Source organism: Dermacentor variabilis, chromosome 1 (genome assembly GCF_050947875.1).
Source record: "Dermacentor variabilis isolate Ectoservices chromosome 1, ASM5094787v1, whole genome shotgun sequence".
NCBI classification, from domain to species: Eukaryota; Metazoa; Arthropoda; class Arachnida; order Ixodida; family Ixodidae; genus Dermacentor; species Dermacentor variabilis.
Genome location: NC_134568.1, coordinates 250,442,382 through 250,464,732, shown reverse-complemented (window position 1 = coordinate 250,464,732; position 22,351 = coordinate 250,442,382). Strand labels below are relative to the sequence as shown.

The window sequence follows — 22,351 nt, the reverse complement described above, 5'->3', positions numbered from 1 at the left end:
ACAGGGGTCAGTGTTGGGCGCACTTATAGTTTTAATTTATATTAATAATATAGCAACTGACATAAAGGCGACAATTCGATTATTCGCAGACAACAGCATAATATATAAAGAAATAGCAAGCGCTACCGACGTTACTCACCTTCAGTCTGCCCTCATTAAACTTACAGAATCGCAGATGAAAATAAACATAGATAAAACAAATATCTTAAGTTTAGCCCGGCATCGAAAACACTGGTCAGTACATACGCAATTAACAACGTGCCAATATATTCAATCTCGATGTTTAAATACCTAGGAATAAAATCTAATTCTACTTTAACATGGAAAGTTCATATACAACACATGACTTCAAAAGCATTAAAGAAACTCGGCCTTCTCAAGCGACGCCTTCACCTCGTCAGCCGTGACACTACGACTATTAGCATATAACTCGCTCGTTCGGCCTTCGCTAGAATGCGTATCTATCATTTGGCATCCCCATCATGTCACCTGGACTAACCATCTCGAAGCGGTCCTTAACAAAACAGCACGGTTCATTCTGTCGTCTTATTCGCGATTTCGAAGCGTCACCATACTGAAAGACACCATCAAAATGCCATTACTTGCCATGCGCAGAACAGTTGCCAGATTATCTTTTTTGACGTCCTGTACCATAGTAACATGTCATTTTCTCGCTCACATATTTCTCGAGCACATCACGTCTCGACTCGCTTAGATCACGCGTACAAAGTCAAAACTATTTTTGCGCACACTGAAAAATACCGGAATGCACCTCTCGTACTATCAATAGATCAATGGGATTCTTGCCATCTAGCATTGTCACTATCAACGACTCTCAATCTTTTCACTCAGCTTTTCAGTCTTACTACGAACGTCAAAATATGTTACAATAGTTTGCCTTTTTCTATTCGCTACTGCATGGGGTACCTGTTGTCATCTTTATTAGAAACTAAACAAAGCACGAAAGTTACCCACATGATGTTCTCATTATTTTGTGAGGTGTTGCCTAGATTGTACTTCGAAAAAAAATTGTATTGAACTGTCCGTGTTAGTACTGTACTTTTTGTTTTTAGTTTCGATCTCCATGCTATACTTCGCGTTGCATTCTCGTGTTTATTGAATGGCCGTATTTGCCTGCATTGTGACTATTTCTGTTATTCCCTATTCAACACTCACCCCCCCTATTTGTAATGCCCTTCCGGGCCTTTAGGATATCCAAAGAAAGAAAGAAAGAAAGAAAGAAAGAAAGAAAGAAAGAAAGAAAGAAAGAAGGAAAGAAAGAAAGAAAGAAAGAAAGAAAGAAAGAAAGAAAGAAAGAAAGAAAGAAAGAAAGAAAGGAAGAAAGGAATAAAAGCTCAATATCAATACTCACTGGCAGTCGTTGCCCTTCCTTGAAGCCAGAAAGTTGACATTTTTGTTACACTCTTCTCTTCTCCGAGAGAATTCAGTGTACTGGCATTGTTCCACTGTGAAAACAAAACAAAAAAACAAAAAAAGACAAGAGCGCAACACACTGCACCACGGCCATTTTAATGACATTTTACACCGGGGCTAATTAATTGACATTTAGTTACAGTACAACTTTTGAAACCTCCTTACCTTCGTGTCCTCGCATATTTCGTGCACTCTGCGCGGTAACCTGTATACGTTCCCCCTTTGCTGTGTAGGTCATGACAATTAAGGCGTAGGCTAACAGGCTGCCCACCGACATCGTTTTGAGCTGCAAGTCTGCGAAAAAAATAATAAAAGGACACTTAGCTCATTATCACTAAACGTCCATTCAGCTCACGGCGCCGCCTCGACAATGAATCGAGGGCAGCACTGGGCCTCGTCCTTAGTACGTCTTAATTATAGTCGCTCTAGAAGTAAACAAGGAGTACGAGGAAAGCATACGTGAATATCTTAGCAAATATCTATAAAAACTCCACAGCTACCTTAATTTTCCACAAGAAAATCAGAAAGATATCAATAAAGACAGGGCTCAGGCATGAGTCAAACTCTCCCCTGCTAGTCGCTGCATGCTTACAAGAAGTATTTAGATTATTAGACTGGAAAGGATTAGGAGTGGGGATAAGCGGTGAATATATCAGCAACGTACGCTTTGCAGATGACATTGTCCTGTTAATCAACGCTGGGGATAAATTGCAAGAAATGATTTAGAACCGAGAAAGTGTAAGACAAAGGCAATGTTCGATAACCTTGCAAGAGAACAAGAATTCATGATTGCCACTGCAGCCTCTAGAATCTGTGCAAGAGTACAATTACCTTTAGACCAAATACTTATAGGGGACCCTGATCATGCAAGAAAGTACGCAGAAAAATAAAAAGGGTTGGAGCGCATACGGCAGAACATTACACATAATGAACGGCAGCTTGCTGCTACCTTTGAAAATAGACGTGTACAGTGATTGCGTTCCACCGGTAATAATATATGAAGCGGGAAATTGGACCGTAATAAAGGTTGAGAAGAAGTTAAGGACCGCCCAGTGGAGTGACGGAAAGAAAAATGTTAGGCGTAAAGTTAAGAGACAGGAAGAGAGCGCGGTGTGGACTAGAAAGCAGACAGGGGCAGCCGATTTTCTATTTGACATTAAGAGGAACAAAACTGAACTTACAAGCCATGTGATCCGCAGTACGGACAACTGCTGGTCTGTTAGAGTTACAGAATGATGCGAACGCATCAAATTGCCTATTGTGCCAAAACGCCAGCGTATGTCCTCTGGAGCAGCGAAATGGCACCTAAATTCCCATTGGCTGCGACGCCACGCCAAGTCTCGACGGAGCATTGCCGGCGAAAGGGAACACCTGCTGCCGCGCTGGCGATGGCATCGCCGCGACGCCCCGTCACCCTCGCTCTCGAAATCCTGTATTAACCGCGCAAGCGTTCGAACTTCGCCTCAGTAATCGCTATAAAGAAATTAATGTGTAAAAAAATCGAATGGAAGAATGTTGGCGAGTTTCGAACTTACGATCACTCGCTCAGAGGTCGAGTGTCTTAGCGACTGGGCTGAACCAGCGCCTCCTTGATTGCTGGCCTGTGCATTCTCCTTGATGACATCATTCTACTTGGACCGAAATTTCCATCGCCAAGCCCGGCGTGACCAAAGAGGTGACGTCACAATCACCACAGCTTGCTCGGGAGTGTCCCCAGTAGATTACATGGCAGTCGGGCAAGGTAGCATGACGTCACGGATCGAAGTTCGCCGGCCTTCTGCTATCCAGGAGGCGTTTGCCAAGCGTCTCAACGCGCTCGCTTGCCCGTGAGGCGTTCATAACGCGAAGGACCGCTCAGCGGCGTTCACTCGGACAATAATGCAACTCATAACTCGTAAGAAGTGCTTAACTGTCCTCGGATTTTTGGGTTATTCTCATTTAATTTGAGTTCACTTGAATCTGCTATGCCCGTCGGCGGCGCCAGGCATTTCCCGGAGGAAGCACTACATAAAAAGGAGATACCAGTTTCTACATGAAGCGACAATGTCCATTTTGGAGTGTTCGCTCGACCAACCGTCTATAGCTGCGCACTGAATAGCCCAGAGGCGTTAATCTCTTCGAGCAACATGAAATATTTTTTGCAGCCTCCAGGATAAGCATTTAATTATGGTGTATGTTGTATCAAAATTAGATAAAATGCAAGAAGGAACAAACTTTCAACGTGAAAATCACCAAGAAATTACTTACTCCAACCTTCTGCCTTCCTTACGATTGTGATAATAAAAAGGAAACAGATATCGCACACGGACAGGGCTTGTTCAGAAGTTTCATAATATAACTTACGACGTAAATCTCATTTTACCTGAATATTTTACAGAACAGTCAGGTTCATCACCGGTATATAATTGAATTATTACTACATTGCTCGGTATCAGCTACCGTAGATGTTTAACTATGCAAAGGTATGGCCAGAGTATCTGTAATCTTGGACATCCAGCGCTTTCTTTGTGCATTTGCAAATTTTCTTATACATCCCCTCCGCTTTTGCACTCATGGCATAAATAGGCTGCCTTATTGTATCCAGGACAAAGCCAGCTATGAAACTGTTTTCCATCCAGTGTTAGCGGGCTAGTTGGTATGAATCGGTAGCTGTGTGTAGCGCGAACAAGAAAGCAAAGACAGTAGAAGAAGGCGTTTGTGTGCGTTAATTCCGTGTGCCGTTTTTCTTTTCTTGTTCGCGGTACATACACCTATTTATCGACAAGCTCACAGTGTGAATTCTGTGGGAATATTGTCGTTAGCAAGGTTCTCAACTCAACATGTAATCAATTTAACGGCACTGCCCTCTCCTTGGGTCGCGGCTGAAGTTGATTTGGTTTTGGAAGTGGTTGTTCAGGCTACTCGACAGAGGCGCATGTGGGCGATCAGTGCACGTTCATTGCAGCCGTGTGGGCCACTTAGTAGCCATATCTCTACGGAGGCCGTGGTATTGAGAGCCGACAGACTGATCATTGAATGGGAGACTTGTATGTTATGACAGCGGAGCCCACCTTTTCAGACGTCGCAATCTTGGTCACAGCTCTATCGTGCCAACCGTGTCGCCTTGCATTCCTGCGAAGCCAGCTCGAGGTACGCCGAGTGGGGAACGCAAAGCTGTGTTACCTTGCAGGGGCTCCTCTCCCAACGCCGCGCCGTGGGGCACAGAGATGCTGTTGGGAGGTGTTTGTGCTTGCCGGCTTCGGAACACCAGCCACGATTTCCCAAAGCACGCGCGCCGGACAAGCATGATGGTGATAGCAGACCAGTTGGTGAAATCTTGAAGACTTCCTCGTCGTCTCATGGCAGTTGGTAGATTACTGAGCTAGAACACTCCTTCTTAACATGTTGTTTCTTCAGTTCAAGGAAAAACGCTTTTGGAGCATTCTTTTCGACAGCTCTACCTATACATAACTCTTCAGGTGATCCTTGTGTTTGGCCCTACCGTTCTCTGCTTTAGCCACAGAAATGTTTGCGACGCCATTTTTCCCGAGCGAGACACAAGCATAAGTACATACTAAATTTTATAATTTCATTTATTGTTAAACTCTTAACGTAATATATTTATGCACATAATTTGGTGAGTACTTCACTAAAATCGTACCAGTGATAAAAATAAAACCAGGAATTCCTGGAACTGCTTTGAAGTATGTTGCTCTGCAACAGATCACAATGCCGCCACATATAAACCGTTGACTGTACGACCTGTTTCATCTGCTATATAGTTACGCGGGCTCCATCAACGCGTATACTGCGATTACGGCAAATCTCACCCAGAAGACTTCTGCAACTGTCACGGGGTGACCCCTCTGCGTGGCACCTCTCCACTTACCTCCTGAAGCAGCCAACGAGATCCTGAGTTTCCATTAAGTATGCACGTGGTGCCCTGCTATCCAAGAAATCATCGCTACCGAATGACCAAATTCGCCATCGGTTTATACATGTTCGTATGGGTGGGCAGCGCAACCCGGACGAAGGACGAGAGGAAGTACACAATACGAGCGTCTCGTCTTTCGTCCGGGTTGCGCTGCCCACCCATAGGAACATGTTCAATCACCAACTCGCCCACCTTGCCGTGTTAATTCGGTTTATACATACCGAGTCCCGTGCTGCGCATCGCTGTGTTGCATGCTCTGTAACACGGACGCTTTCACTGTGGTGTAATGGATAATGCACTTACAGCACGGAAAAACTCTTCAGAGCCACTCTTGAGATCTTTCTGTTGAAATTACGGATCAGCTCTTGGTGGTTGGCGAGAGCACTGTGGACCTAAACCGATCTGTTGGCACTTGTAACCCGATTGCAACCCGGTACCAGTTGCGCGTAAACGGCGGCTTTTGCCGGAACTGATTCCTAACCCGAACAATTATTCTTGCAACGTGCCTGAACCTGAACAAATACAATAATAACTGTGTCCGGTTCGGCACGAAGCGATTCAAGTATATGGGGCTACATGGGTGCTCAACATTGGCGATTCTACGAAATAACTGCTTCTTTAGTCCGCTCATCTCCTAACAGACTGTTACGACTCGCAAATAGCGTTGTTTGCGAGCATGGGGACAGGGGATGTATGCGCCAGTAAACACGGCCACTTCGGCGGAAACGCTTTCCCTTGTGAACTTTGCCATGCCAGTTATGCTGCGCGGCTGAAAGGTCGCGGCTCGACGGAATCGCCGTTTCTGTTGAGCCTCGGAAGAGGAAGCTTTAGCTCGGGCCCAACTCCGACGCGGCCTATTCAAATACATGTAAAACGCAAAAACGTTTTTATGACATAACCCCTGGACCGATTTTGATGAAATTTGTCGCATTTGAAAGAGAAAGTTAAATTCTAGTGACTGTTGTAAGTGGAATTTTGATTTAGGGCTTGAATTTTCTTAAAACGATTTTCAAATATTTGACCGTTTGAAAAAAAATAGAAGCACGAAGTTTATAAGTTCATAGCTCTGCATCAAGAACCGACATCGCGGTTCTGTAAGCGGCATCCATTAGATCATTCAAAGCGGACAAATTCAATATGTCATTTTACATCTTACGTGAATTTGTTACGTTGGTTACAACGGTTTTGCAAAAGTTGTATTTCTCTATGAATAAAATTTTTTTATATTCATGTGTAACATATCAATTTTGTCCGCTTTAGATATACTATTAGATGCAACTCACAGAATTGTATTATCATTTTTAGTGGTTAAGTTACAGAGTTGTAAACTTGATAGTTTCGTTTTCTGAAAATTTTCGATTTTTGCCAATTTTTAATAAAAAATTGACGACCTAACTCAAAAATTCAAAACCGACAGTCACTAGATATAAAGTTTGTCTTTTAAATGCAACAAACCTCGTCAAATTTGGTGCACTGGTTGCCGAGAAAAACGAATTCTCCTTTTACATGTATTTAGATAGGAGCACTTGAGCTAAAGCTTCCTCTTAAGCTGAGCTAGTTCTTCAGCAGGTGTCCGTGTAACGTGTCCTTCCTTCAGCGCTCGCGCACAAAATTGACTATACTAGTGTCAAGGTAACTAGGCATGGAGGCTATGCACAGTCCATGTGGACGCAGGGATTCTCGTATGTTAACTCTACGTGTATTTAATATACGCGTAAAAATATTTCCCTTGTTAGAGCAGTTCAGTTGTAAACTACACATAATAGCGATAAACATCTGCACTCATTCAAATCGGGCTACCTAGGTTTCTTTACAGTAGCGTATTCTTTTCAACAAACCATCACTAAAAACGTTGTGATGGCGGCGACACGATAAATTTAACCCAGTGGCGCGTATGGGTTACATCGCATGATAGAAGAAATGGTAGGTGACCCCAATCTTTGACTTTGGTGTCTCTCAGGGGCACTCGCACCTCGGTGTTGGTGTTCTCTAGGTTAACTTTAGCCGAACGTAACGCACGAACCGAATTCGGAGGCAACTGTTTTTCATTAATTAACCGGTTGAATATCTTGTCATCTTCTTGCGTCTAAGTTATTAGTGGCGTTATTACTTCCGCTTTCTACTTTCGGGTTTCCAGGAATTTCGCCAAAGTCGTGCTCACGTGGCGGGTCTCTAAAGTCTACGATTCTGTGCCTTGATGTGCGGTAATCAGTGCTTTCTAATTAATTCTAATTACTCCAGACACTTCAGTAACTCAACTTGTCACTAAACTTATGCTCCGATATCATATCTATAATGTAACCCATGAATTTGTAGTGTACTGTTTTTTTTTCTATTTGTTTCTGATTTATTTCCAATTTCTTCCGCGGTGGTCTCATGAGGTGAACCGGAAGTGCTGCGCAAGAAACAAGAGTGTCACTCGATGTTCGTGCCACTCAAAAAATAAAGAGGGAAAGACCCATCATGGGACTGCGCGGCTGCTGTTCCCATTGTCGGCCGTGCGACTGTGCGCTGCATCCTCGAGGCCCACAGCACCTTTCTCCCTCCCCTCTGCACACACTCGCACGCCAGACACCCAGAATGCTGTCGACAACGCCGAGTATATCCGCCGCTCAGTCTCAGGGCACCGCATCGCGACAGGCTTCTCTGTGCCACCACGGCATAGTTGGAGGAACTTTGCAAGGCGAGCGGGGAGAATCTCGAGGCTATACACTGGAAGCGCGAAGTTTGTAAGGACGCGCGTGTGGCTGTAGGCTGTGACCCTCAGACATGGTCAGAGCTTACAGGGCTGGCAGCGACTGTCGTGAGCAAGATCGACGCCGATAACCGAGTTTGTCGGTCCAGTTACCGTTCGCAATTCCAGTTACCGTGCGCAATTAAGCTGGCAACCTGTTTCGCTTAGAAAAGCAATCGTGCCGTGAGCACAAAATTAGTTAAGTCACTGGAGCAGCGACAACATTTTTAGGGTTTATTTCTTTACTTTGTTGATCCTTTATGATAAATGTTATTCTGCTGCGAAGTTCTTTCACTCGTGTACATGGTGATCGCGCTGCATGCTCATAATATGTTCAATTTTATAGTTCATTTCTAGACATTGTGCTGCAAAGAAATAAGGTATTTTGTTGTACGTTCGGAAGTAGTTTGCGACATTTTTGTTCAAAATGTGTCGCTCGCCATTTGCTTGTATGTGCTAAATATTAGACTTAAAGTATTGTCTTCTAATGTGCAATATTTTTTTTTTATTTCTTTCCATTGGTCTGCAATTCTACATCGCTAAATTGCAATGTGCCTTATAGGAAGAAGGGCCTTAAGGCGATTTGGTTATACCCGTGAACTTTTACGTTTACAAATGTCCGCGCATACACGCGCCTATACAAATATAAGCGCCTAAGTCCACGGTCCCATACGTCTGTTAAGTTATTTTCTGTGTTTTGTGCGTACTCACTATGAATGATGATAAAAACAAGGCGGGAAAGTGAGGTCGCAGGGATGGAAGTGCGCATGATGGAAATTAAGAATGTATATTTAATAATGTTATCACTTAATTTGATAGGATAGGATATACTTTATTGCTCTAATTTACACAGTCATTCAGCGGTCAGACCAAGTGCTTCCATTTTCTTCTTGTCGATGGTGACTCCCGTCTTGCAGGGTTGACGCCCCTATTCCAAGGCACCACTGAGCGTGGCATGGTGTACCAGCCCCTGTTGGAGGCATGGGTTGCCGCTGGCGAGCACACTATCCCACTGCTACGCACTCAGATTTTCTACATTGTGCAATGTTTTGTTTTTGCTGCGTTCCCACGTGATATGATAAAGGGTGCGTTTTGCGCCACATTATGGGCGTATTGGTTTGGGAACATTTTGCTTAGTATGGTGCAGATTTTGGGGGGAAGGTTCCTGTTTGCAGCTTCCGCCGGCAAACTGCCCCTTGTTGACTTGCAGCCGCTTTACGTTATGCAGAACAGCCCTAATAGCTGCACTTAATGTGTACGTCAAGGTTCACGCCTCGAGCGCCGACACGCACTTCGACCATGGAGCAGTGCGTTTCCTGCGCTACGAATGTGTTTTTAGTCTTCCTGCGGAAACGCCGGCCTCAAAGAGACACGGTGATTAGTTTTTGAAGCGCGTGACTGTGTATGCTATACGAGTATGGTACGCTTTGTGTGTGTCATTTCCTGCCTGTCAAAGCGTACATGCCGGTTAGTTCATTACTATAGCTTGCATGAACCCATTTCAGGGCGAGCACAAGAGAAGACGGGGACCAAGAAGGAAGTCGGGGCAATGTCCTTGTTCGTGTCTTCATCCCTTCTCCATAAAATTCATATTAACAGAGTTCGGAAAGTTGAGCTCCTGATTAACAAGATCATTCTATAACGAATACAGCTATTGCTTTAATGAGAGTCTCTTTTTTTAATGAGAGTCTTTTTCCCTACTAAACCGCCCGATTCATGGCCTATTCCCCGTAGAGTAAGCTGATCCACAGCACCAGGCACAAACTAACCAACCAACTTAGTTCACGCTTCCAACGCGCATCACTGCGTATGCTATCGCGTTCGCCTGAGGCTATGATGAAAGTTCAGCGGATCAGGCCGAGTGTAAACAAGAACAACTATAGTATACTAGCGTCGGAAATAACTGAAGATACGCCGCTTGCATGCACTTTTAACAAAATTATTTCAAATTCCGAGATATCTTGCCGGAGCTTTTCAAGATTTTAAGAGAAAATCACAAGCAACGTTTAATTCGAACAGTTTTGTCGCGTTGGTAAATATAGATCCATACCCAACGTGGTTTTATAGCTCCGCTTGACTAGGCTCGCTTGTCGAACTGCCATAATTCTGACAATGAACTGACTCATCGCCCACTAATGGCACGGTACTGACCATTTCGCAGAGTAACAGCATCGCGGGGGCTGGAGGGTTGAGAAACGTATATAAATACACATTCTGCGTCGACATCTCGCACTATGGGTGCCAGAGCATTTATGCAATGTCCCGTTTATTACGTTCGGGCCTTCGGGTTGGTGCGTTCGGCGTGCTCCAACTTTTTGAAGCGAAGCTTTCCTTGCAAACCTTTCCTGGCTTTGTCTTTTTTTTTTACGTTTGCTGGGTGCTGCTGTCTTACCGAATAGCTCATACCTCGGTCCCCCAGCACAGCATCCCAATGCTCCTGCCATGATATAGGACACAACCACACGCATATACCTCTATAGTTCCAACGCCCAATAGCTTTTGCGAGGTAATCGCCACGCGTCACATTGCGCAGCTCGGGTGCTCGAGAGTACATGCGCGCTACCGCCAAGTTTCCTTTACGTCGAACAAAAGAGCAAACTTATAATGTATGATTAACCATTTCACAAAGCTTTGCTTCACGTAGATTGAAAAATGAGCGTTTAACTTTTTTTTTCTTTCAATGAACTTTGCTTGTCGCAAACTTTACAACCACGACTAAATTAAAAATGGGGGGTGGGATGTTCGCGAAGCTGCACCGTGAACTACGAGCGACGCCGTGGTGGATAGCTCGAGTACCACCGGAAGGAGATAACGTCGTTACATATGCCACCCTTTATAGGAATGCGGGGCTTGACAAAAAACGCCCCAGTTGCAGAGCCACCACGACAAGTCCCAGGCTAATTATGTTATAGATTTATAAGGTATAAAATTATAGTATTATAAGGGCAAGCAGAAACGCATTCCAGTCATTATCGAAAAAGTGGACACAGTCTAATAGCTCGACAAATGTGAAATTTAATCGGCCTTCTTCGTCCTTATGATTAAATGTATTGCTTCACAACGTTCGCCAGCAGGCCAACAAATAAAGTGGACACTGCTGCGCGGGTCCAGCTACCGGAGGAGGCGCAGTAAGGAAGCCGCATCTTCTTTCTGTATGCCTCAAAGACTCCGTTGATTGCCTGCATGTGGCTGCAGTTGTAAGCCTTCAGGACCGCGGCCAGGCACCCCCTGTAGGAGTTCAGGTCGCTGAAAAAATCGTGAATCGTATCAGGCTTGTGTACCATTGGCCGCCGTGGGAGCACAGAATGATGAGATAGAACTGCTTAGCATGCTAGAACGCCTAGTCCATTGATGCCTTCGGGTCCACTGAAGACCTATGTCAGTGGTGCCAACATTAGTCTGTTCACATAGCCTACCCCAAGGTTTTCTTACGTTACTGAAGGATGCCGTGATTAAGGATTTAGGTCTAATCCGGTTTCTCCTTTACCTAAGTATGTTTCTTTCGCGCTTAGAATAAGGTGGTACTTTTGCTTTTCGCATAGGGTAATGTTTTCATATTCTGTAGGAGATAAATTTCTTAGGTTTCTGGCAGACTCATCGCGGGCGCTTCCACTCGCGTCAGTTTGGAACCCGAAGCGAATCAGCTGTCTTCAAAATGGCGCAACGTGTCAATGCTTTCTGCGTATGCGAAGCACGAGTCTCATTGAGCGACTGAACATTGTTAAAAGTGGACAACTTTTATATTTACTTTTCTGCATTGGAACACAGGTATTTCACAGATAACAGCGCAGACAAGCAGTAATTTTTTTGAAACACTTGCATTAGCTGTCAAACCTAGATCAATGTATGGCAGTTCGATGTCAGAAACACGAGCGCTTGATAAAGGCGCACAAGGTTTTGATCGAGTGGCCCTGTAAAAAGATAAGTGCGCATCGGTGCAGAAGTCAAGGGGAGATATAAATCCGTAACAGCAGTAGCACCCGCAGATGTCTTAATGCCGATAATAACCTCGGGTAAGCTAATAATGTGAATGACTGTGCAAGTTGGGGATATATTATAGCCAGCTAGTTCACATATATGTACGAGGATTTGAACACGAAAAAATAGACGAAGCGCTACTACTTCTGGCAAACGTTATTACTGGGTACACTGCAAAAGTGCAGTGGTGGTAACGTAGTCATCGTGCTTGACTATGCATGGAAGTAACGAATGGCGAAAATGTACTTTTTAAACATATGGACGGGATGTTATTTTTCTCCCGAGCTTCGCAATGCTGGCCGTTGCTAAGGGTGTCTGCAGTTAAGTTACTAAATTAAAAAGAAATGTTTGAAATGGAAATTGAACGACGGAGCGCTTACTTGTTTTTTATTAGAGTTAGTCATTTATGTTGCTTTTATTATATTGTGCGTTGTTCAATTACTGTCTTTAGCTATGCCTTTAGAATATTGGCAGTTGTCCGCAGTGGCACCACTTGTGATACGAAACACAAACTTGACGCTGCAATAATGTTTAAATTGGTAATGCAGGGTATCTTAGTGCATGTTATAAAAAAAGGCGTGCAGACACGGACAGAAGAGGGAAGTCGCACAGTGGCAGGTAGAGACAAAGCTTATTGACCGCCGCTGCATAGCCACTATTTTGGAACACTTGAAAAGGCACTTTCAGTTCGCACATAGTTGGAGAAAGCAATGAGCATAATAACCGAGTCGCGGGTATCCCCTACATCCATTCCTTGTCACACAGACTTAGGGAGCGAGCAGATACAAAGTTGTCGTTTTTGCGGCTTCCAATAAGTTAGTGAAGTTAAGCACCGCCGAGAAGAGCAAGAAAGAAGAGGTGAATGGCAAAGGAGGGCCCCATAGGTGTTATGTAAAATCACCAACAAGTTCGCACAGAATGTCATATGGGCGTAGTATATAATGTTCGTTGTGGCTGCGGTCACGTTTATGTAGGGCAGGGTTTATGTAGTTTATGTAGGGTTTATGTAGGGCATTTTTTTTTGTATCAATCAGTTCAATTGACCATAATAGGTCATTAATCAAGGGAACTACGTCTAACCTGTCTTTGCACCGTCGCAATGGTGAATGGGCTCCAAAATTTCATGACAGTATAGTTTTATTCGGACATAAGAACGAAGAAGCGCATCTTATTGCCGGGGCTTGGCATATCACTAATAGCGGAAGCGCGTGCGCTAGCCAGCGTATCTGAGTAGTTATATTTATATCATGCTGATGTTTACATAGTGATGTTTATATCAAGTAGTAATGTTTGATCATGCCTAAGCAGTTACGATTCCTGTAGGCCCGCGCGTGTCCCTGATTAACGGTTGGCGCTTCCTCTCCTTAGCTTGCGCAGATAAATTTGATGGGTGACGATACCATTCCTGAATATACGCAGATAAGTTTTGTGTCTACCTTGCTTTCCGCCACTGTACGACCTTACAGCTGATAGTATAGATTGTCCGTTTCCCTCTTGTGTCCGTGTCTGTCCATCTAACCTTTTTTTTTAACATTAGACAGCTTTATAATAGCGTTTGTCGCCTTATGTGCGTGAAACGCAAGCCCCTTTGCAGGACGTTACGGCGCGCGTCCCTCCAAGACTTAGTTTACCGTGCGGGAACACAAACACAAGAAGGATGTTAGAAGACATAGCTCCTTCTGGTGTCTTGTACCGAACGTATCCAAGCCAAGGCAATCCATTAGCAACCATTCTGTTGCTATGTGGGTGCGTCTCGTTTAGGCATACAGACGCCGGAATGCCGAACGATCTCAAAAAATTGAACGCGCTATACGCACTCATAACTAAAGTTTCAGTTTAGTTCAGACGAAGAGAAGGCTTATTTCAATAGTTAATGGTGATCAATGAGAGTGAGAGCGTAGCCATGACGAGAATTCACGCTGAACCGAGAGCCATAGGTGCCGCCATGTTGGACAATACAATTTTTAAGCATGCGTAAGCATTACGAACATTAAGCTCGCTAAATAACATACGTTATCATAATGCACGTAAACCACAGAAACCCAATTATGTTCGGAGCATGCGCAGTGATGACAGCGCTGTTTACGCACGTAATGCGTTTATGTTTGGTTGCAAACACTATTCTATAGTTGTCTATTAAATATCTACCTACTAGGTCAAATTTTTGTCGTTCTAAAAATAACTCTCTATAACTCTCTATAAAAATAAAAATAACGCTCTATAACGGACTGCTGTTGTGAAGCGTTATATTGAATTTTAAAGTAATATCAAGTATTAGCAACACTCGAGATAACAGAAGAGAAATCCCTAGATTCAACTAAATATGCTTTAACGCTCCTGCAATTAAACTGTCCGAAAGGCGCTCAAGTATTTTACTATGTACACGCTGTGCCTCACGGATAAAGGATAGTTGGTCGATATATTGTGATCATCCATCATATCATAGTCAAGCCTGATTCTATGGCTATTGCACTTCCGCAGGGGTCTTAATCTTGTGTGCTAGCTCATTATGAGACATATCAGCTAATAAGGCCACGCTATAAAATTCTATCATACGCTATATAAATTATTTGCTTTTGGAGCTGCTGTTCCTTGGAACGACTGAATGCACTTGGTCAGTACCTGCAGAACTGCTTAACTCCTGCGCTGCTGCCGTCCAGGGGCAGACCCACATCGCTGACGTTTGGCCAACGGAGTAGAAGCCCCCTCAAGGTCGCATTGCAGAGACCGAGCGCCAGCTTGACCTTTTCGGCCGGGCACTCTGTAACGCAACAAAAGGCTATTATCTCCTGCAATTTAATTTACTTCCTCTTACCATTGGCGCCCAGCTCAGACTTGTTAACAGCTACGACGTTCTCCATCTTGGCCAGTGCGCCTCCTCTGAAGTGACGGAACATATCGAGCCCGTTGGGGAACATTGCAAGCTCCGAATTTTCGACGTAGTCGTTCCCAAAGAAGTAGTCGTCTTCTCCAGTGGCCTTCTTTCCACGAGCCTTCTTGGCGATTTGCTCGACCTTCTGGAGCTCTGCGGAGCGCGCCCTCGGCACAGTTTCTACGTTGTTTTCTGGTTTGAAGAACTGCAACAGCGTCTGTGGTGCAGTGTCATTCGATAAGCTGTTGACCGCCGATGCGTCCACGACCTTGGACGTCGTGGAAGCGTGTTCTTCGAGGCGCATCGCCAGTGGCCGCCAACCATTCGGGGCGTTGGAGCCGCGCGCCTTCTGGTAAAGGGTGTCCGAACGGTCATAGTCGCTATACTCCGAGTCGTCAGGGTGCATCGCTATGATCCTGGGACCAGCGAAAACGGCCTTGCGTCCTTCTGCTGAGTCGTCGTAGTAGTAGCCCACGTTCTCGGTGTTCTTATCATAAAGACCCAGATCAATCCGCCAGCTTCGGAGCCCACTGGAGCCGGACGCTTGATTGTATATCTGTAATGGTTTGAATAGTAAGATGTCGCCCATTTTATTAGAATGTAGTACTTACATTTTTAGCATGAGGCCTCAGCATATGTTGCTTGTTCTTTGCACGGAAATTTGCCTCTGGCTGCTCTTCCACGAGGCACCGGACATCGTAGGCGTCTTCAAGCACTTTCTTGTACAGCTTGATTTCAGAGTGAACGTTGATGTCCCCATAACAGCCGGTGCCTTCAACGGAGTCTTCAAGACACGTGTGGAGCCGTGAAACGTGTCTGCAACAATAAACACGATACTTACTGCTTGTGGAATTTTGTTAGTAACATTACGGGTTCCACTCACCCGCATGGTACAGGCTGCGAAGGAGTGAACTCGTGCTCCGTGTCAGCCAGGTCTTGGAAGCTTATTGAACATCGAAGAGCTCTCTTGAGTGCTTTGCTGCGCTGGCATCCGGGCTTCACGTATGCGGCTAATGCTTGTACATTCGGCAAAGCTGAAAGAACGTATACTTTCAGTGTCTGTGGTTAGCCCATTAAATACGGCTGGAATTACCATTTTCCCCTGGGCATTGTAAATCCTTCCCAGACGTGATAACCCTAAGGAACTTCCTTGAATGACTCGTAAATTCAAGGTTGGTGCAGTTGCTTTTGTGTTCCGCAGCGGCCAGGCATCTATTGACGTCGATGACAGCGCTGTAAAAGAAACGTGCGTGCTTAAGCTTTGTTGTTTGTGCCTCGAAATTCAGATATCTACTTGCAAGCGTCGTTATGGTTTGTCCAGGGTGCCGGCGTCTTCAGTTCGGTCATGGCTAGGTAAGTTGCGTAGCATACGACCGACGCAATCGAGCCCTTCGTCGCATCACAAATGCCCTCAGTACTGCCTACAAGGCTGGCTCGTGCTGCAAGAAATAAGGAAACTGTATATCCGACCCTTAGCGGCGCTTTTTAGTTACCTTTGGGATTTTGTTCGTAAGTGGCGCATGGGTTTTGGTACCAGCTGAGCATCAAGCTCTCGATTAACTTCACTGTGACAAGAATGGGGTCATCCTTATCATTGCCACCATCGCATTTAAGTTCTTTCCTTGCTTTCACAATGCACTCACGATAGTTCATAAAGCACCTAGGGAAAAAAATAACAGGAATCGTTATTTGTTTAGAAATGAGATGCCGGGAGTAAGGTAAGTTTGCTACTCACTTGCAAGGATGTTGGTCGTGCAATATAAATTCATGCATGGCAACTCCGCACGTGAACATCCGTCGAAGCAATGATCGGTTTGCGCATGTCGTTGGGTACTTGTAGCCAGTATTGAGTTTAGGCTCGCAGGGATCTTCAATAGACATCCTCTTTCGGTCGTCGGCATCGGAAGATTGATTGACTGGCCTCCAAGCTTTGTCTGCGTTAGTCACTCCTGCCATATCGTTTGAAAATGCATTCGAATTATTGTCCGAGGCTGGCTTTTCTTCAATGAATGCTTTCTTGTTTGGTTCGGCTGAGGGGAGCGTCTGCGTTTGGTGGTTACTATCGTTTGCTTCACTAGTAGCTGTAGTGCTCTTCCGGCCACTTTCTTTAACCAGGCTCTTATTGAAAGAAGCATCATCGTGACTTACGGTTGAGTTTCCATCATTACTCAAGTTTTTCTTTTCTGAAGCGTCGGCGCTGTTGGCAACAGGAATAAGATTTTTACTTTCCGAGGCAGTGTTGCAGGTTTGTTCATAAGTCCTCAATATATTGTTCGTGAAGAACTTAATTGTAGGTGTCAAGAGCGTTGTGTCGTTTGAACAATAGGTCTTCTCAAGGACATCTCGCAGGCACGTCTGGAATGTGTTCAGTGGGCTGGAAAGCAAGGAAACTTGTAACCGATATGCGCACCGCGAGCTCGAATGTGGTGTGCTCAAAGCAAGACCGATCCGCAGCAATACGTACCTGCACGATGATGGGTTCGATTGAAGAGAGTCGCTTATGAAGTCAGCGTAAAAAGGCATCGAGCAACGGGTGTAAGTCTTAGCAAGCTGCAGGTAATCGCATTTCTTCGTGTTGTTTCCGGTAGCAACGTTCAGAACGGGTCTTTTAGGAGGCGAATCTGGAATCGAACACAAGAGGGGGGAATAGAATAATCTGCAGACGGATTTCATGTGGCGCTACATACCTTCGGTTGCAAGATTTTTAATGTAGGCTCCGGAAGCTCCCAAGCCCATGAAGAGTATGGCACACAACACCGCCAGCTTGATATCCATGTTTGAAGATGTTGGAGTTTACGGGAACGGTGACTTTCTGCAGGCAAAAAGTAGCGCTCTGAACTTGCAGCTCCGTCAATTTATATTTCGCGAACAAATAACCGGGTATCAACCAGACATCAGGTATCACCAACCAGACAGGTATCAACAACTATTCTCTATATTCCTCTTTTCCCTTGCCCCCGTATAAGGTAGCCAACCGGATCCTTTTCTAGTTAATATCCATGTCTTCTCTTTCTTTTCTCTCTTTCACCCCACTATGAGTTAACGAATGGCGTTTCCGCGTTGGTCTCGTGCATGACAGTGCAACATTTCTCTCAGTTTCGCAAATGACGGCGGGAAGGACGGTGTCGCAAGCGCCGTGCACCTCTTAACACTATAAACCGAGAAGACATGTGGGCGTTAAGAAGTTAGATTAGATTAAGGGGTTTTACGTGCCAAAACCACGATCTGATTATGAGGCACACCGTAGTGGGAGACTCCGGTATTATTTTGACTACCTGGTATTACCTGGTATTATTTTGACTACGTGCACCTAAATCTAAGTACACGGGTGTTTTTGCATTTCGCCCCCACAGAAATGCGGTCGCCGTGGCCGGGATTTATTCCCGCGACCTCGTGCTTAGCAGCGCAGCACCAAAGCCATTAAGCAACAACAGCGGGTGGATTTAAGAAGTGACAGCCAGCTCACTTCAATGGGAGAACCGGCGCCGCTTAAGGCGCATTCACGCTGAGAAGCTTTCTATCGCGGGAGTAGGCGGCATCCTAACAGCAACAAGGGCGCGTTCACATTGGCACTCTTGTCGCATGCGACGAAACATTCATTCCCGCTTTCCAACTCTGATGAGATGCGCGCTGTACCTGCACTGAAGCTCACCAGGATACTTCTGGCAGGTTTGTTCCGAAATCATGGTTAGTGCAAAACTATGTGTGTCTTATGCTTTTATAAAAAAACAAAATACGCTACACGCACAACAAACGCAGTCATATTACGGAAGAGTAGCGAGCTTGGTGAGTTGGTACATAGTATTGAGAATTAAACCAGTCAAAGAACGAAGGACAGAGGAGAGACGTGGCACACACTACTGGGCTGTTTTTTTTTTCAATAGAGCACAGTTGTTAGTCCAGTCATTGTGTGTGCCACGTCTCTTCTCTGCGCTTCGTCCTTTCACTGGTTTAATTCTCAAAATCATTATTTTACGTACGTGGGCAAGTACGGTGACAAGGTTCTATAAAGATCACGAATTACACTCGCGTTTGATTTCGTTCCGTGCAGCTTTAGGGGGCATCACAAACACTTACACTTTAGCTAGTACGAGGATGTGTACGAGGATGTGTTAGTACGAGGATGTTGATCGCGCTTTCAGAGAGAGCGCTTGCGTGACTGTCTTAACTCTGTTACCGGTGTTGAAAATGCACTACGTAGTGCATGACGTCAATCCCGCTCACCAGTTGCATTGCATCATGCCTGCACACACACGCATATTATATATATATATATATATATCTTGCACGTGACTTCGATGAGGCAGCGTTTCACCATGCTGGTTCTCCAACATGGAGGATAGGGTCGTGTATCATATCCGCCGCCGCAACGTACATCACTGTCAGAAAGGCGCGGTCGGAACGCTGCTGACGTCTGGGCTAGAATCACATAGAACCACTGCGCGAGACGCCAATGGACGCAGCCTTGCACCGTGCTGGTCCTATACGTAGCGGCTAGGAGGACGTCCGTGCAAGCTATCTATACACTGCACAGAATAAGCCACGTGCTTACTCTCAGACCAATGAGCTTTGCAGAGGGCTTGGATGACCACGTTTCTCCAGCGCAAAGTACAGCGAAAGAAATGCTGCGTACTCACGGTGAAAGCTCGACTCGACTTCTATGCCAATACTGCAAAAACACGCTCGCGTAATTCAGCTATCTTATTGCACATAGCATCCATGTACACATACACTTGCTCTGCAGACTTCTCTTGACATGAAGCAGAGCATATATTCAGAAAGTACCGGCAAATCTACCTGCAATCAACGATGCGGTCGGCCATGCCTGCGATATCTTGCAAAATAGCTGACCGGATGTTTACAAGCGAGAACGGCCCTTCCGCCCTTATCCATTCCATTCTAACGTAATCCCGCATTTTGATTGCCTTGCGACAAGCGATGCTTTTTTTTTTCACGCGACTACATTATCTTGCACCGATCTCTGCGACGAGGGCTCTTTTCGAGTCGCACGAAGTGGCTCTTTTGGTCGCCGATCTTGTCGCCGACCGGTAATCTCCCATCAACGGGACTCTGGCGTTAACGTGGGGGCTTGGTGCCGAATTCACAAACATTTCGTTCGTAAGTGCTATTTTTCATTAGCCGGCTGCGTTTAGACAGCTTTAGCCTTGAGAAAAGTTTAACGTAAGAACTCCTTATCAATGCGGGACCTACTTTCCAAAGCATATATAGCATTTAATCACGTATTGAGGTAATCCACCAGTGCGCTTTCCGCATCTATCTCGGTATCGCAGCGGAGGCTTCGTCCCGGAAGCCAGCTCATGGACAGGCCGTACAAAACGAGCCGTTAGAACAGTACCTTAAAGATCCACCATAATGCATTTCACGAAGCAACGTAAACGTAAATGCATACTTTCTTACTAGACGGAATTCCCTTTACCCGCCTGATCACTAATAATTTTCCTTCTTCCACTGGGATATCTGAAGTGGTAAGGCGTCGTAACTTTTAGACAAGCACTTAAAAATGGACCCGTAACAATTTTAACCTGAACGACAGGTGTCGCTTTGTATTCCGTCTACTTAAAAGGAAATAAAAAAGAAAAAGTGCTTAACGTTCCGAAGCTGCTGCTTGGACGCCGTATTTAGATTTCCGGGCTAATTTCGGCCAAGTGAGGCACTTTGACCTACACCCAAAGCACGGCACACAAGCGTTTATGCATTCCAGCTTCATCGGAATGTGCCCGCCGCGGACGGGAATCGAACTTGTGACATCGTGCGCGAGAATAAAAACACACTGCCCGAATATAAAGTACTGAATGGGGCGCCGAGTTTGGTGCAGCCGCTGGTATTTGTGTTATGGCGCGCCTATTTTAAGCGCGTTTAGCCGCCGTGGTATACATCGTAACGCCTGTGACGCTGTGAAACTATAGCCCGGGGGCGCGGGATCGAATCCCGGCCGCAGCGGCCGCATTTCGATGGGGCTGAAATGCAAAAACGCCCGTGTACCGTGCATTGGGTGAGCGTGAAAGAACCCCAGGCGGTCAAAATTAATCCGGAGCCCCTCACTATAGGGCGTGCCTCATAATCAAATCGGGGTTTTGGCACGTAAAACTCGAATTTTTATTTTATTTTAAACGCGTTACTGTGGCACCCTGCACTTCATTTCGCTAAGGGTTTGCGTGCGTCTTACACCATGCTACGCAGAGTTAACGCAAGCATTTCTTCGTTACATTAATTTATTAAAGGAGTGAAGGCAGTGCCACTGAGTGTGCCCTCCACTTGAAAGGGCACGCGTCGTGCAACTTATAGCGCCTGACTATTCTGCTGGCAGTCACTCGAAATAAATTTTGCCGGCAGTTCGCAGAAATTGCCAGACAGCTCAAGCCCCAGACAGCTCAAGTCACGAGGAAAGTTCCGCAAATACTATGAGTGTTAACGCGTCATTTTGTACACATTGGCAGTACCTCCATGACACCATAGGGACGACAGAAAGCAAGAACCCGGACCATCCTGGTTCCAGATTTTATCCGCCTGCCGCACCTTCGGTACCCAGGAAATACTGCGCCACCCGCTTTATCAAAATCTCAGGTGCTCTCCCGAGGCCTCCATTTGCCGGCCTTATATTTATTTTTGCGAGCTAAATAATCTCATAGGACCAAGCCACATTAAGTACAAAGCAGGTCGCTTCAACCTAGCGGCTCTAGGTAAAAGCTGGCCGGTATACCTGCCTAGCCCTGCGCGAATAGCGAAGTGCGAGCAGAATAGCGACTTTCCCATTTATAATCGCCTGACGTCAAAGCGACTGGCATCGGTTGCACTGAAGCGACCGCGGCGCGCTCTTTCCACGGCATGCAGGCTCCCTGAGGACGGCGATAAGCCTGCCGCAGTTTGCACTAAGGCACAATTCTGAGCACTAAGTTGGGCACCGCTGTCAGCCTGGCGATGGCGGAGTGAAAACCCATTGCAACGGGACGAAACGAGCGGCTCACCAAGCTTGGCGGGCGCGGCGGCGGCCCGGACGGCTGCCCCTCTTCTGGGTAGACGCGGTCGAGGAAGGCTCCCCCCCGACGCTCGGCGGCCCTGCGTGGCAGCCCTCGCGACGACCGTTGGAACACTGGTGCGTGCCGGGCTGCGCGACCCGCGAGCTTGACACGAGCCACCAACCCCGCCCGCGAGACGCCGCCTCGTCTTCTTCTTCGTGGCTCCTGTCAGAGGAAGCGGTATGGCGAAATAAATTAATGAATGAAGAAGAATGCCAGTATTATAAAGGGAAACCTTAAAAGTTAAGTAAGTAAATAAACTAGGAATAGAAGACTAAGAATCACACCTGGAAGAGAATTCAGACTGTCATAGGAAACAATTTAAGCAGACTCAACTCCAGGTGACATCTACGTGATGCGAAGCATTCACCGTTTGGTCGAGA

The 22,351-nt window shown here is 45.7% G+C and overlaps 2 protein-coding genes across 3 annotated transcripts in view; both read right to left on the bottom strand.

The window, feature by feature from the left end:
• The window catches only part of LOC142573253 (uncharacterized), a 28,502-nt gene extending 23,822 nt beyond the window's left edge, over positions 1–4,680 (bottom strand). The window contains exons 1-3 of the mRNA XM_075682865.1: positions 4,485–4,680; positions 1,600–1,728; positions 1,373–1,466 (exon numbers count right to left, since the gene is read on the bottom strand). Of these exons, the coding sequence (XP_075538980.1) occupies positions 1,373–1,466; positions 1,600–1,711 (206 nt within the window). The 5' untranslated portion in view covers positions 1,712–1,728; positions 4,485–4,680. The remainder of the gene's footprint in view (positions 1–1,372; positions 1,467–1,599; positions 1,729–4,484) is intronic.
• Positions 4,681–11,080: 6,400 nt separating this feature from the next.
• On the bottom strand, positions 11,081–22,105 carry LOC142560799 (uncharacterized). Of its 2 annotated transcripts, none has more exons than XM_075673157.1 (12): positions 21,918–22,105; positions 17,619–17,743; positions 17,396–17,552; positions 16,667–17,305; positions 16,425–16,591; positions 16,226–16,370; positions 16,025–16,164; positions 15,815–15,965; positions 15,543–15,771; positions 14,875–15,487; positions 14,682–14,820; positions 11,081–11,327 (listed from the first exon to the last, which is right to left on the bottom strand). In XM_075673157.1, the coding sequence occupies exons 2-12, from the start codon at positions 17,704–17,706 to the stop codon at positions 11,123–11,125; spliced, it is 2,673 nt and encodes an 890-aa protein (XP_075529272.1). In that variant the 5' UTR covers positions 17,707–17,743; positions 21,918–22,105; the 3' UTR covers positions 11,081–11,122. The 2 variants fall into 2 exon arrangements, with proteins under 2 accessions (XP_075529272.1, XP_075529281.1); XM_075673166.1 differs by having other exon boundaries at positions 15,543–15,747; positions 21,918–22,104.
• Between the last annotated feature and the right edge of the window lie 246 nt (positions 22,106–22,351).